Source organism: Heptranchias perlo, chromosome 4 (assembly GCF_035084215.1).
Source record: "Heptranchias perlo isolate sHepPer1 chromosome 4, sHepPer1.hap1, whole genome shotgun sequence".
Lineage (NCBI taxonomy): Eukaryota > Metazoa > Chordata > Chondrichthyes > Hexanchiformes > Hexanchidae > Heptranchias > Heptranchias perlo.
The window spans coordinates 28,856,064-28,871,926 of NC_090328.1; the positions used below are offsets into that span (position 1 = coordinate 28,856,064).

General features: G+C 42.3%; 1 protein-coding gene across 1 annotated transcript in view; it reads right to left on the minus strand.

Moving 5' to 3' along the window:
- pde8b (phosphodiesterase 8B) overlaps positions 1–15,863 on the minus strand; it is a 190,736-nt gene that overhangs the window by 93,685 nt on the left and 81,188 nt on the right. The window contains exon 2 of the mRNA XM_067982683.1: positions 13,905–13,961. Coding sequence (XP_067838784.1) covers positions 13,905–13,961 — 57 coding nt within the window. The remainder of the gene's footprint in view (positions 1–13,904; positions 13,962–15,863) is intronic.

The following is a 15,863-nucleotide window of genomic DNA, read 5'->3' on the forward strand; positions in this document are numbered from 1 at the left end:
TGTAGACAAATCTATGAAATGAGTAAAAGAATAATAATCATGGGAGATTCAACAATCCCCAAATAAACTGGCAAGAAGAGGAAGGGAATGGGGAAAAGGGAATTTTTACAGTGTGTACAGGACTTCTTTCTTCCCCAGTATGTGAGAAGCCCAACAAGAGAGGAATCACTGAGGATCTATTAATGGGAAATGAACCAGAACAGATAAGAGAGGTAAGTGTAGGCAATAGTGGTTGTAACATAATAAGGTTTAAAACAATGACTGAGAAAAACAAAAGTAAGACAAAGACCAAAGCAATAGATTGGAAGAAAGCTAATTTTATGGGGACGAGAATGGAACTAGGGAAAATAAACTGGAAAAAAGTTTTGACAAAGAGATAGAACAGCAGTGGGAAATATTTAAAATGGTGATCAACAGAAATATATTCCTTTAAAAATCAAGAACAAACTAGCCAATAATGAAACACCATGGATGAATAAAGAGATAAGGGTAAAATTGAAACTAAAGAAAAAAGCATACTCTAAGTACATAGACAATAAAGGAGAGGATGACAAAAGGGAATACAAAGAGGCTAGGAAAGAAGTCAAAAAAACAATTAGGAAAGCAAAGAGGAATTACAAGATTAAATTATCAAGGATTATAAAAAGAAATAGTAAAGTATTCTACAGACACATAAATAACAAAAGAAAAATCAGAAAAGGGATAGGGCCAGTAGGTGATGCACAAGATAAACTCACAGGTAACGACAGCAAAACGGCAGAAATATTAAGTAATTACTTTGCCTCAGTATTTACCAGGAAGACTAACAAGATGAGCATGACATTAGAAGAAGAGATCAAAAAAGATATTAAAACATTTAAGATAGAAAGGGGGGAGATAATGGATATACTAATCAAACCTAGAGAAGATAAAACCCTGGTTCAGATGGATTGTCTCTGCAAATATTAAAAGAAGTTAGGGAGGAGATAGCAGAGGCACTATTACATATATATAAAAATTCATTGGAAAAGGGAATAGTGCCAGAGGACTGGCAGACAGCTAATGTTATTGCTATATCTAAAAAGAGAGTGAGAACAAGTCCAGGGAACTATAGACCAGTTAGCTTAACTTCGATGGTAGAAAAGATAATGGAATCCTTACTCAAAGATGTAATAGAAAGACATCTAAAGAACAAAATTTAATAAAGAATAGTCAGCACGGATTTCAGAAGGGAAAGACATGCTCAACCAACCTTACTGAATTCTTTGAAGGAGTAACAGGAAGAGTAGATAAGAGTAATGTAGTGGATGTTATATAATTGAATTTTCAAAAGGTCTTCGATAAGATACCGCATTGTAGACTCATGACTAAAGTCATAGCATGTGGAGTCAGGGGACAGGCAGCAGATTTGATAGCAAGTTGGCTACAAAACAGAAAACAGAGAGTAGGGGCTAATGGTAACTACTCAGACTGGCAAAAGGTGGGAAGTAGTGTTCCACAGAGATCGGCGCTGGGGCAACTGTTCACAATTTATATTAACGATTTGGATTCAGGAATCGAAAGTACAATTTCACAATTCCCTATTGGATTTATTAGTGACTATCTTATATTTATAGCCCCTAGTTCTGCAAGGAGAATCATAGAGGAACGAAAGGATTTAGGGTTAAAGATACACAAATGATTAAATGTAGCAAAGGCCATAAAAATGGCAAATCAAGCACTGGGGCTAATTTCTAGAGGGATAGAATTGAAAATCAGAGAAGTTATGTTAAACTTGTATAGGACATTGGTTAGACTGCACTTAGAATACTGTGCACAGTTCTGGTCTCCATATTATCATAATATCATAGTATTGACAGCACAGGAGGAGGCCATTCGGCCTATCGTGCCTGTGCCAGCTCTTTGAAAGAGCTATCCAATTAGTCCCATTCCCCTACTCTTTCCCCATAGCCCTGTAATTTTTTTCCCTTCAAGTGTTTATCTAATTCCCTTTTGAAAGATACTACTGAATCTGCTCCCATCACTCTTTCAGGCAGTGCATTCCAGATCATCACAACTCGATAGAAAGGATATAGAGGCATTGGAGAGGGTGCAAAAAAGATTCACAAGGATGAAATCAGAACTGAGAGGGTGTACTTCTCAGGAAAGGCTGAACAGACTGGTGCTCTTTTCTCTAGAAAAGGCCTCATGGGGTTGGGGGCAATATATTAGCATGGATAGAGGATTGGTTAACGGACAGAAAACAGAGAGTAGGAATAAATGGGTCACTTTCAGGTTGGCAGGCTGTAACTAGTGGGGTGCTGCAAGGATCAGTGCTTGGGCCTCACCTATTTACAATCTATATTAATGACTTAGATGAAGGGACCGAGTGTAATGTATCAAATTTTGCTGACGATACAAAGGTAGGTGGGAAAGTAACTGTGAGGAGGACACAAAAAGCCTGCAAAGGGATATAGACAGGTTAAGTGAGTGGGCAAGAAGGTGGCAGATGGAGTATAATGTGGGGAAATGTGAGGCTATTCACTTTGGTAGGAAGAATAGAAAAGCAGAATATTTTTTAAGTGGTGAGAAACGATTAAGTGTTGGTGTTCAGAAAGATCTGGGTGTCCTCGTACAAGAAACACACAAAGTTAGCATGCAATTAGGAAGGCAAATGGCATGTTGGCCTTTATTGCAAAGGGGTTGGAGTACAAGGGTAAGAAAATCTTGCTACAACTGTACAGGGCTTTGGTGAGACCACGCCTGGAGTACTGTGGACAGTTCTGGTCTCCTTATCTAAGGAAGGAGATACTTGCCTTACAGGTGGTCCAACAAAGGTTCACTAGATTAATTCTTGGGATGAGGAGTTGTTCCTATATTCTCTGGAGTTTAAAAGAATGAGAGGTGATCTCATTGAAATATATAAGATTCTGAGGGGGCTTGACAGGGTAGATGCTGAGAGATTGTTTCCTCTGGCTGGAGAGTCTAGAACTAGGGGGCATAGTCTCAGGATAAGGGGTCGGCCATTTAAGACTGAAATGAGGAGGAACTTCTTCACTCAGAGGGTTGTGAATCTTTGGAATTCTCTACGCTAAAGGGCTGTGGATGCTGAGTCATTGAGTATATTCAAGGCTGAGATGGATAAATTTTTGGGCTCTAGGGGAATCAAGGAATATGGGAATCAGGCGGGAAAGTGGAGTTGAGGTCAAAGATCAGTCATGATCTTGTTGAATGGCGGAGCATGCTCGAGGGGCTATATGGCCTACTCCTGCTCCTAATTCTTATGTTCTTATGTTGGGCCAAATGGCCTATTTCTGTGCTGTAGTTTTGATGTAACTCGATGTAAAAGTGCTTGTTTCACATAAGCAGTTCTATCAACTATTGGAATGCCAGCTGGGCCAAAATGCCCTGGCATTCTGCAGTCCGGCCCTAAAAGACAAAAGTTTCCAGAAATCACCATCCACAAACAACTCAAGAGCCCCCACATGAGCAACAGTAGCCTTACAACAACTCTATTAAAGCGACAGGGGGAAGCACCTCATAGGAGTATTAGAGTTAATAAATCTCCTTTTAAGAAAAACACTGTGGTTTGATCACATGGGTGACAAAAGAATTTAATACAATATTGTGTTTTATCGGAATTAAAGTCAACACCTTCATTATATTTGCAATTTTGATCTATGGTTTCTTCTCATTACAGATCGTTAGTCTGCATTGTCAGAATATCATTGATATAGAGGTTGTCTGAATGGTTTCAACGTTCTTTAATGCAGAATCAAGCCAGTGGTGAAGGGGGTAACAAGGAATGAGCAACTTTTTGTGACTTTTCAGGTAGGGGGATTGAGGAGGTCAACAAAAACACTGCTCTATCAACCGCTCCCTGGCCTCTCTAGCTGCAATGTGTTCTGCTGCCCTGCCTAGAATCATAGAATGATACAGCACAGAAGGAGACCATTTGGCTCATCGTGCCTGTACCGGCTCATTGAAAGAGCTATCCAATTAGTTCCACTCCCCTACTCTTTCCCCACAGCCCTGCAAATTTTTTCCACTTCAAGTATTTATCCAATTCCCTTTTGAAAGTTATTATTAAATCTGCTTCCACCCCCTTTCAGGCAGAGCATTCCAGATCATTACAACTTGCTGTGTAATTTTTTTTTCAGCCTTCTCAACTTGTCCTGCCACCTTCAAAGACTTGTCGACATACACCCCCAGGTCTCTCTGTTCCTGCACCGTCTTTAAAATTCTACCATTTAGTTTATATTGCCTTTCCTCATTCTTCCTACCAAAATGAATCACTTCAGACTTCTCTGCGTTAAAATTCATCTGCCATGTGTCTGCCTATTTCACCAGTCTGTCTATGTCCTCCTGATGTCTGTTACTATCCAATTTCCACCCTTACTTCCCTCAGCAACCTAGGATGCATCCCATCCAGACTGGGTGACTGTTCTACTTTGAGTGCTGCCAACCTTTTTAGTACCTCCTATTTATCTATTGTTATCCTATCCAATTTCTCTACTACCTCCTCCTTCTTATGATTCTCCCTCACCTTTATCCAATTCTTCCTTGTCTTTTTATAAAATTCATTCTCGGGATATGGACATCACTAGCAAGGCCAGCATTTATTGCCCCTTCCTAGTTGCCCTTGAGAAGGTTGGTGGTGAGCCTTCTTTTTGAACCGCTGCAGTCTGTATGGTGAAGGTGCTGTTAGGTGGGTAGTTCCAGGATTTTAACCCAGCGACGATGATGCCTCCTCTTGTTGCTCCTCCTCCTCCAGTTCCAATCCTCTTTACCAGGTTGTGCAGTGACCTATAATGATGCAGTTCACTTTGTCTGGGCCATATTGTAGGGAGCCCCAGAGCGATCAAACCACCTGAATCTTTGCTTCAAAATGCCAATGGTATGCTCAATGATGTTCATGCTGGTCCCATGGCTCTCACTGACCCTGTGTTACTCAGGCATGGTGGAGTTGCAGAGGGGTGTCATCCACCAGATTTGGAGGGGGTATCCCTTGTCCCTTAGTAGCCATCCTCTGACATTCCTGGATCAGTGGAAAAGTGGGGGGATGGATGAGTATCGCAGAATGAAAGTGTCATGGCAGCTGCTAGCAGAACTGGCTCAGACTTGCATTATCCTTCAGTAGTGATCACATACCAGTTGAACATTGATGGAGTGGAAGCTCTTCCTGTTCATAAGTTATGGGCTCATCTTCTGGTGCCCTGGTGAGTGCGCTCTATTATGCCCTGTATATGAGGGAAGCCGGCCACTGCTGAAAACCCCAGAGCTGTCTCGTTCTGGCTGTTGCCATCCATTGCGAAGGTAATGTAACGATTTGCTCCGCCAAGAAGTGTATTGATGATACGGACTGGGAGATGTGGGAGTTGTCCCCTGTAGCAGTCTGGAAGGAGCCTGTGGCGTTAAGGGCGGCGGTGACATTGATGGCCACTGGAAAAGCATGGCCCCCTGGTCCAGCAGGCGACAGGCTGCAGAGGTCAGCAACAGCCTGCCTGGTGAAGCGCAACCTCCTCCTGCACTGCTCCTCAGAAATATCCAAGGGAGTAACTCTTGCCTTGTAGCCTCTGTGGGCTGGGTAAGGCCTTCTACAAGCAGCCTCTTCACCTGCTGTCTTCTAAGGACTAGCTCATGCTTGTCCTGGTTCTTCAGGCTGCTGCTGCTCCTCTTCCCCCAGCTGTTTGCCAATCCAAAGGAGTGAAGCTAAAACAGCACCCATGATAAGCAGTGAGCGATTAATGAGGTTGGGTAAGGGGGTCAAAAATCAGTAAGATGCAAACCTGAAGTTCTGAACTGGCTTGGGGATGCAGTAGTCACAATGGCACACGGATCCTAATGACCTAAGTAGGTGAGTGCCCCTTTAAATTCAGTTTTCAGTTATGTCAGTCCATTTTGTGAAGCCAATCCCACTAGTTTTTACTCAGCGGGTTTGCCGCTGGACGGGACTTCTGACCCGCCCAGTAAAAATCGCGTCAGGGTCCAAATGACACCATTGGTCCAATGTTTGAATTTGTTCATGAGGTACCTGCCTCTTTCTGGTGAGTGTGTTTGTGACCTGAGTCAGCTCCACAGTAAAAAATGGCAGTCGGCTGGTTTCCGGCAAGAATGTGGCGGTAAGTTGGTTCTCATGATTTTAACCGCTCCCCCATCCCATTCCCAGTGGGCGGGTTGGTTTAAAATCAGGGCTCTATTTTCTGATGACTGAAATGGGAGTTTTCATTGCTTTTTTCTCAAACATATTGAGGCCGAAATTGCTAGGGCATTACGGCAGACACCCGCCATAACTATGGGACAGATGCAAACTCTGCCGACACCCAGATAGGCTGGGTCCCAGACGTGCGATGGATTTCCCAGCAGCCTTGTTTGCGGTGAGGATTCCCTGCGCTGGGAGTTTCTGCATCCGCGGCCTCAAAGGGACCGAGCGTTTAGAGGCTGGTACACTGAGTGAGAAAAGGCATACCGGGCTGCTGAAAGGCGGAAGTGGGCCCCAGTTGGGGGGGGCGGGCTGAGATCTCAGCCTGCAGAGGTTTATCTGTGAGTGGTGGCGGGGGTGGGGATGGGGTGATCCAGCCACCCACCCTCGGAACGAGAAAGTCACACTGGAGCTTCTGGCTTGTGGAGTTTCAGGCGGGTGCCCGAGATTTGCTCCTAGTGGCGCAAGCATCTGCTGGCCCCATACAGATTAGGTGCCCTCCCCCTGATGCCACATATTCTGGCAGGGTGAGCATTGGGGGCATTAGCAGGTGTGATCGTAGTGTAAGTGCCGGGATTGTGGCCTGTGCAGGTGGGACTACTGTTTTACACAGCACATTTTAATCCTAGTATTTTTCCCTAATTGTGATCAATACGCCTTACTCCATTGGTATCTTTCCCTCTTGATGAATTTGATTTCAAAAAGAAAATTCTGTTTAGACTTTATGGAGTCCAAAGTCCACACATTACTTCTACAACACCGCCTGTATGATTGTGTGAATGGTCAACAGACTTTCATCTTTCCCAAGTTGTGTAACTATGGTGTTACCTCGTGAAATTCAACATTCTACCATCAGAGCCTCACTAGCAGCTGTGCCCAAAGCATCGGCACTCGTCTTATCTTACGCACAGTAAGTTGTTACATACCAAACAAGTAGTTACTATGGTGACAGAGTACTATCAGTTTATCTTAGTACAAGGACTGCTGAATCAATATTACAGACATGCTGTCACTGCCGTCTTTGTTGCCAAATTTAGACTGGAATATACATGGCAGAACTTTGTCCACTGTTTCATCAAAGCGTCCGATCTATTGAACGCCACACAAAAAAAATCAACGTGCTGCATACAGTTTGTGTTTTTTAACAAATATGGGTTTTCTTTGTGTCTATAGTTTTATCACATCGCTCCCTCGTATTGATGTCTACACTTTCGGAAAATATCCTGAATGAAGAACACTTCTGAGTTTTTTTGACTTAATAACAGTAAAATGTCCAGTCTCTACATGGACACTCATCAGTTACCAGAACATACGAACATACGACCCTTTTCTTCAATAGAAAATAGTCGAGCCTAAGCCTAACCCAAGCTGTAGGAACTTATTAGTTTACTACAACTGGAATCATAGCTTTGAAATCTTGGTTTATTTTCCCAAGTTAGTCAAACTGGAATTGACTCTGCTTTTAAAGTCGGTCTGTTCCACACTTCAAACAATCAACAAATCTTCCATTCTAGTGAGGCAATTTGCAAACTTTTGCTTTGTTTTCTGAAGTTACCTTTGATTTATACTATTTCACCATTTGGTTCCAAATCAGCCAAAAATAGTGACAACGTTTCATCCACTGTGGCACAGTTTTTCTCAGAGATACAGTCAAGATGAGGAATTTTATAACAAGACCATTAGAAGTCAATCACTTCTTGCAGTGAATCGTGCTTAAAGCAACCATTCAGAGAGCCACAAACACTTCAAACTGATTGATCTGAAAATTATAATAAAGTGCACAGCGCACAAAATTAGTGTTGCATTTTTGGGAGCACCCAGGGTTATATGTCCCTGAAAATTTTGAACTTTTCTATTAAAAGCAATGTGTTCTAGTTAATTTTAAGTACTTTTACAGTTCACAATTAATAGATTTTTAATTTAAGAAAAGGAAAATCAAAGTGATATTTGAATTTTCAGCAGACCAACCAGACTGTCACTTACCCAAAAGTTACCTCAACGTTTATTCTCCCACATCTAACTCACTACCACCCCTGTACACAAACATACTCTACCTCCTCAGGACTCAGTTTACAGAACAATTGCACCCATTCAACTCTTCCAGCCTTCCCAGTTCATATTGGCACTTCACCTTCTCCTCCCTTAATTCAAACTGCCACCTCCAACATTTCTTTCACTCCTCCAGTTCAAACTGGCCACTCTTCCATTCCCTAGTTCAAACTGGCCACTCTTCCATTCCCTAGTTCAAACTGGCCACTCTTCCATTCCCTAGTTCAAACTGGCCACTCTTCCATCCCCTAGTTCAAACTGGCCACTCTTCCATCCCCTAGTTCAAACTGGCCACTCTTCCATTCCCTAGTTCAAACTGGCCACTCTTCCATTCCCTAGTTCAAGCTGGTCATTCTTCCATCCCCTAGTTCAAGCTGCTACTCTTCCATTCCTAGTTCAAGCTGGTCATTCTTCCTTCCCTAGTTCAAGCCAGCCACTCTCCCATCTCCTAGTTCAAGCCAGCCACTCTCCCATCTCCTAGTTCAAGCCAGCCACTCTCCCGTCCCCCCAGTTCAAGTTGACACTCTACTTCCCCACTCCCTTTCAGTTAATGATAGCACTCTCCTTCATCCCTGTCCCAAAGTGCTCTCCCAGCTACTTCTCTCTTCTCTCTGAAAGCACTACTTTCAGCTTCTGCCTCCTTCCCACTCTGCTTTTCACAACCCATTTCCTTCTCTCCTCTATTGCTATCCTTGCATTGCCATCTATTTACACCTACCTTCTCTCACATAAGTGCAGCTGCTAATGCATCAGACTGGGTTCCTCTCTAATCTTAGCACTGTTTCCAGTGCTAGTGGCATAATAGTGGTCTGTACATACTGTAAGCGTACAGAGGCTGTAATCCTTGTCATTAGTGGAGAGAGGCAGTCAGAGCAGAGAGGGCCCTTCTGATGCAATAACAGCTGGACTCAAGTTGGAGTAGAACTGTGAGGAGGGACCCAGTCTTCACTGGTTTTTGTTACCAAATGCTGACACACTGACTGGCTCCAAAACACTGACTGACAACTGGTGCATATGCTAACCAGCTGAGCCTGAGGGGGACTCCTTGCTTACTATATACGCTCAGCATGAGGAAGAAACTTTCTGTAAGTTAAGTGTAATAAAATCATAAATACATCCTTTATAAATGTGTTTTATGTTTTTACTACATATGCTAATGTTATACAGAAGTAAAATTAGGTGGCAATTTATCAGTCTATCAACATAACCTCAACGTCCATCTACATAAGTATGTGACGGGGTTTCAACAATGAATTATTTAATTTTATGCCAACATTTATGTTGGCACAGGTCTATGCAAATTAATAATGGGTTCTAAGTATGGCTGCAAAAAATTGGAATTGTGCTCATCTGCCCTGCACATGCTTTTCTATTTGTTCTTTTGGAATTAACCAACTGATGTTGGGTTTTCCATCTGTACAAATATTTAGGTCCATAACTAGAAAGATTCAGCTGCCAGTGAATCTTGATGCCAGGCATACTAGAATTATGGACTTGAGTCAGAGCCATAGGGTATTTGTGAACTTAATGATTGTGCCATGAAAGATAATCTTCTAAATACTGCACAAACTGAATATGGAACTAGAATGTTCAAACAGTCTGATGGACTGGGCAGATGGTAGAGCTCCTAGAGCCTAGAAATTCAACGACAGTGTGCTTGTTTTTCAGACACAAAATAGGCGCCTAAGCATTATGCATTACGCGCCGATGTGCGCCACCTACCATCTTGGAGAAGGCAGAAAAAGAGGCGACCAGGACTCATGTCTGATACAGGCGTTAGGCCCTTTACATATGCAAATAGGGGGCCTAATGCCTGTTTGAAGCCCCCAGTGCAAATTTGGACTGCCCTGAACGCGGATGGTGCCGGGCCGACTACGTTCAGGAAAATGTGGTCTACATGCGACCTAACCAGCGATCCTTAAAGGGACTGCTGCAGGTCTCCACCAAAAAAACTTATCTGAATATGGAGCCGGCTGGTGCCGATGACCGTTGCCGGCCCCCACTCGGCCCCCTCCCACCTTCCCAATTGGTCCTCCTCTAGTCCATATTCTTTTCAACCTTGACGTCCTACAGTACGGACCTTGCCCCTTTATCAAGGCTTGTCAATAAAAACCATTTGAAATCCAATGCTTGCGACTAATCACAGAGACTGGTGTACTGTTCCCTTTACATATCTGTGAATTCCAAAGGGCCTTGGGCTGGAATTCCTCTGTCAAAAGCTAACTTTAGGGCTTTATACAGGGTGCTAATTAAAAAGGCATCCATTATCAATAATTTATAATATGCTTATACATTGCCCTCTAAAACACAGACAGTGGCTGAATCTCATGGATTCTACTCCCAGAGCTCAGTTTGTAGCATTTACAAAGTCAGAAATATTTGTGCCTCAAAGTCTAATATATTAATAACATAATAGCAAGCCATGGCTGGCGATAACTGTAAGCATGACAAATGTCTAACAGATCTGACCCTGGTATTTTCAAAGAATAGGCAAGGACTTGAAGAAGTTGTACTGGGTATCAGTGAGAAACTCAAGATTTCCTATAGCCTAAGTCAGGCTCCAAAAGCCCAGTTCAGTAAGCGATCGGAAGATCATGAGATAAATACTGATGGGAAAACCCATTCATCTAATTTTAGTTCATCCATCAAAAAAATGCCTTTTAACTAGTTTGATCCTGTGCCATCTTGTTCTAGCCTTCCAATTTAATTTCATAGCTTTACTTTTTCTATGCCATCTACTATTTTATATTCCTCCATAAGTTCATCTCTCAGACACCTCATTTCAAAAGTTTCTCCTGTCTTTCCTCCTACTTCAATCATCTGACACCAGTGATCAGCCTAGTAGTTGTTATCTGAATTGCTTCCAATGCTTGAATATCTCCCTTGTTGTCTCGCTGACTAGAATTGTACTTTAGGTGTGATTAAACCAGGGCACTGTACAATTTGAGCATGATTTTCCCTGACTTATACTCTACTGTTTTGGCAGTATAGTTCTGCATTCTGTTTGCTGCCCTGCAATGGTTGAACATGTTGAGCATCGAGTCTACTAAGACCCCTAATTTCTTTCAACTTCATCCTTAGCTATATCAACACCATTGCTTTCTATGTTCAGTATTTTACATTTGTCTGTATTAAATTTAATTTCTGCCCAACTTAGTACTTTGTTCAACTCATTGTGCATTTCCCAAACTGCCTTAGAATTAACTACCACTTCTAAAGAATCCACAAACAAATGGATGCTTTGCAGTCTGATGAACACAACAACAATACTGCATCAGGGGGTGGACAGAAGTTTTGTGGAATACCGATGATGACAAAAACAGCCACTCCTCCACCAGTTTTGCCAGCCATCTCATTATTTGTTTATCCCAGTGTAAATCAAGTGTTGTTACTAAACCAAGAAGCTGAATGTATGGAACTGAAAAGAGTTTATAGAAAGAAAGAACGTTCCATTTATACAGTGCCTTTCACAACCTCAGGATGTCCCAAAGCGCTATGCAGCCAATTATGTACTTTTGAACTGCAATCACGGTTGTAATGTAGGAGGTGCAGCAGCTAATTTGCACATAGCAAGGTCCCACAAGCAGCAATGAGATAATGGCTAGATAATCTGTTTTATTGATGTTGATTGAGGGATAAGTATTGGCCACGACACCAGGGAGAACTACTCTGCTCTTTTCAAAATAGTGCCATGGGATCTTTTATGTCCAGCTGAGAGGGCAAACGGGGCCTCGGTTTAACTTCTCAACTGAAAGGCGGCACCTCCAACAGTGCAGCACTCCCTCAGTACTGCAATGAAGTGTCAGCCTGAATTGTGTACTCAAGTCTCTGGCGTGGTGCTTGAACTCACAACCTGCTGACACGGTGACAAGATTGCTACTGACTGAGCCAATCTTTCCTAACAGTTATTGACTTCATTTTTTTAGCACTGAAGATTACACGCTCATGATTCAGTTCTTTGTAAAACTGGCACAGTTATTTGGTCACCACTTGACTTTCAGATAGGAAGGTCATTACTATGTAGAGAATGGTGTCATCAGCAAAGAGAATACCCCTTTTGATGGCATGCACTAGGCCACTGATGGTGACAGTAAACAGAGTGGAACCAAAACATCCTTCCCCATGGGAGTCCAGTATAGTTGTAATAATTTGGTTGCACAATTATCATGATCTGACATTTGTATTCTTCTAGGAAATTGTACATCCAGTTCAGCACTTGCCAGGTATACCAAGAGGTCCAGCATTTAAATGAAGCATATGAGGCCAGCCATTTGGACTATACTCAACGTAATTCCTTTATATTTCTTGAGAAATATTTTAGCCTCATATTCAACACTAAATATTTCTAAAACAAAATTCCTGTCCTGGCTAATTTCAACAATAAAATGAGACATGAGGAAACAATTTTATTTCTGCGCTTTATACTTTTTTGCTTAAATTAAGGAAAGATGGGAATTTTACCCCCTTGTCAGAGAGAGAAGATTGACTACATCCAACTTCTAATATCACTTTTGCCATACTCAGTTACATGTCGGTGACTAAAAACAAATATATATGTAATACTGGACAGATGGTAATTCACCAGAGATATTACTTTCTCCAAAGCTTATAAAAATAAATCTAGCGGAGAAATTGGACGTTAACATGCCCATGTTTCGGGCATGAAATAGGCGCAATGCGGTCCAAAATTGGTTTGCGATCTCCTGCGCTTAATTGACCCCAGAAGTGTGCCTTACGCAAAATTGAATCAGGCAACTTTTAACCACCCGGGGTGTCCTCCTGAAACAGGAGGCAGGCTGATTTGGTTAGGCAGATACTGGTTGTAGCACCCCAATGTGAAATTGGACAACAATTACTTCTTCAGGGTCAAGTGGCTTAATCTGAAAGGGACCACTGGAGGCAGCTGAGAAAAGGCCCAAAACATTTGTACATTTTTCTGTTTTGTGGAATTGGAAGGAGCAGGAGTGCTTCTTCTGGCTCCACAAAACAACTGTAGGTCGTTGCCAGCCTCCTCTCACAGGACCTACCTGAGGGCCCCTTCTGGCATCGCAACCGCTTCTAGCATCTACATTGCTGTGAGGAACATAAACAAGAGGGCCAATCACTTCCCCTTACGGACAGAGAGTAGAAGAGTTATCCCAGACCACTCCCACAAAACATTCTAGTGGTCAGTTAAGAAACCTGGGAGAAGACTGTCTGTTAACTCTTTTTGCTATAGCTGACTCAGCCCAAACAGACTGACCAATGAGGAGTAAAGCAAAGGGGTAGGTGAAATTTTGGCCTTTGCTAAATTTAACAAAAAAGGTTGGTGTGAGTTTTAAGTGGGGAACACCATTTTATACTCACGCTGATTTTTTTGACAAAACTAGTGAAAATAGTAATTTAGCCTCCAGGTTTCTAAGTCTAAAATTAAAATATATAAAGCGTGGGGGCTCCCCCAATGTTTCAGCTGGTAAATGTTCTGCACAATGTGATACACAGTCAGACAGACCTGCAAGGTCCCATGTCGGATTCTTTATTTACACAACACCAAGAAGAACAACAACAGCCATCTTGGAGCACTCCTCATGAAGAACAACTCAGTGTTTTACAGGCGGGGGTGAAGAGCAGGGGATGGGAACCATTGGCACAATATATATTGGCCTACATACAACTGTACAAATGTCAAACGCCTAACAATGCTACAAGCTTTCACCTGAAAAGGATCTTGTGTCAGTCTCATGGGTCCAAAACGTACTTCTGTAGATGCAACCTGCAGGGGCAAAAAGTAATACTGTCATCAGACAATTCAGCAATGAAATCATGTGACCATGCCAAAGTGAAACAGTAAAACATTTGGAAGGTGTAATTTATACTCTGCTGGAAAAATAAATGGAAAATGACACACTCTATACTTTGCCTTGGTTTGCTATCAATCAGATCAATGATAATCATCACAAGGTTATTAAAAGCTTGGCCAGTGTAGATACATATTTATTAATGGGAAGCATTAAAGTTCCAAAACCCCACAGGTTCTTCTAATATTAAGAGGTCAACTTTAGTCTTTAGTACTCCCGGTGCAGAGTTTTGTGTGTCAGGTGCACAGATCAGGAATTCAGGCACATGCCCCTACGATGTTTCATCCATTAATATTAATGGGTGGAAAATCGAAGGGGAGGGGTACATAATTGAATTCCGTATCTATACTCTCAGCACATGAATCTCTACACTGGGAACTTACCTTTCACTATCAACTCTTAGTTTGGAGAAAGCACTGGGCTAAAAATAAAATTTGGCATTTATTAATTTCATGACACGTTTTTCTCAACACGAGCAGTTATACCAATGGGATTTCCTCGCATCCACCCACCCACCTCGCTCGTCACTGTCTCTATTACAGGGGAGGAAGAACAGTTGAAATAACAGCACATTATTTTTGTCAGGATGATGTCACACGTAAGGAGTGTAACAATGTTTTTATAAGCATGCCTCACCTTGATACAATAGCCTAGTGGTCATGGTTCTCTTACCAGTAACCCAGAGGTCACAATATAAAAACAGGGAGGTATTGCTGCAGTTATATAAGGTATTGGTGAGACCGCACCTGGAATACTGCATACAGTTTTGGTCTCCATACTTAAGAAAAGACATACTTGCTCTCGAGGCAGTACAAAGAAGGTTCACTCGGTTAATCCCGGGGATGAGGGGGCGGACATATGAGGAGAGGTTGAGTAGATTGGGACTCTACTCATTGGAGTTCAGAAGAATGAGAGGCGATCTTATTGAAACATATAAGATTGTGAAGGGGCTTGATCGGGTGGATGCGGTAAGGATGTTCCCAAGGATGGGTGAAACTAGAACGAGGGGGCATAATCTTAGAATAAGGGGCTGCTCTTTCAAAACTGAGATGAGGAGAAACTTCTTCACTCAGAGGGTAGTAGGTCTGTGGAATTTGCTGCCCCAGGAAGCTGTGGAAGCTACATCATTAAATAAATTTAAAACAGAAATAGACAGTTTCCTAGAAGTAAAGGGAATTAGGGGTTACGGGGAGCGGGCAGGAAATTGGACATGAATTTAGATTTGAGGTTAGGATCAGATCAGCCGTGATCTTATTGAATGGTGGAGCAGGCTCGAAGGGCCGATTGGCCTACTCCTGCTCCTATTTCTTATGTTCTTATGTTCTTATGTAAGTTCAAAACTCACCATGGGCAAATTGTGAAATTAAATTCAATAAACCTGGTAAATTATGAACTAACACCAGGAAAAATGATCATCAAACCTGCCCAGACTGACCTATATGTGACTCCAGTCCCACATTATATGGTTGACTCTGAAGTAGCCTAGCAAGTAAGTGAAGATATAATAGCCCGAGTGATTATGGTACTGGACTAACAACACTAAATTCAAACCTCACCAAGTTGTGAAATTCAAATCAATAAATCTGACAATTTGTGGGCTAGCACCAAAAGATGACCATGAAAGCTGCTGGATTGTTGTCAAAAAAACAACTGGTTCACTAATGTTCTTCAGGGAAGGGAACCTGCCACCCCTATGTGGTCTAGCCTATATGTGACTCCAGTCCCTCAATATGTAATTGACTCGGAATGCCCTCAGGGGAACAAAAATGGGCAGTAAGTACTGCCTTGCCAGTGTCACCCACATCTCAAGGATTGGA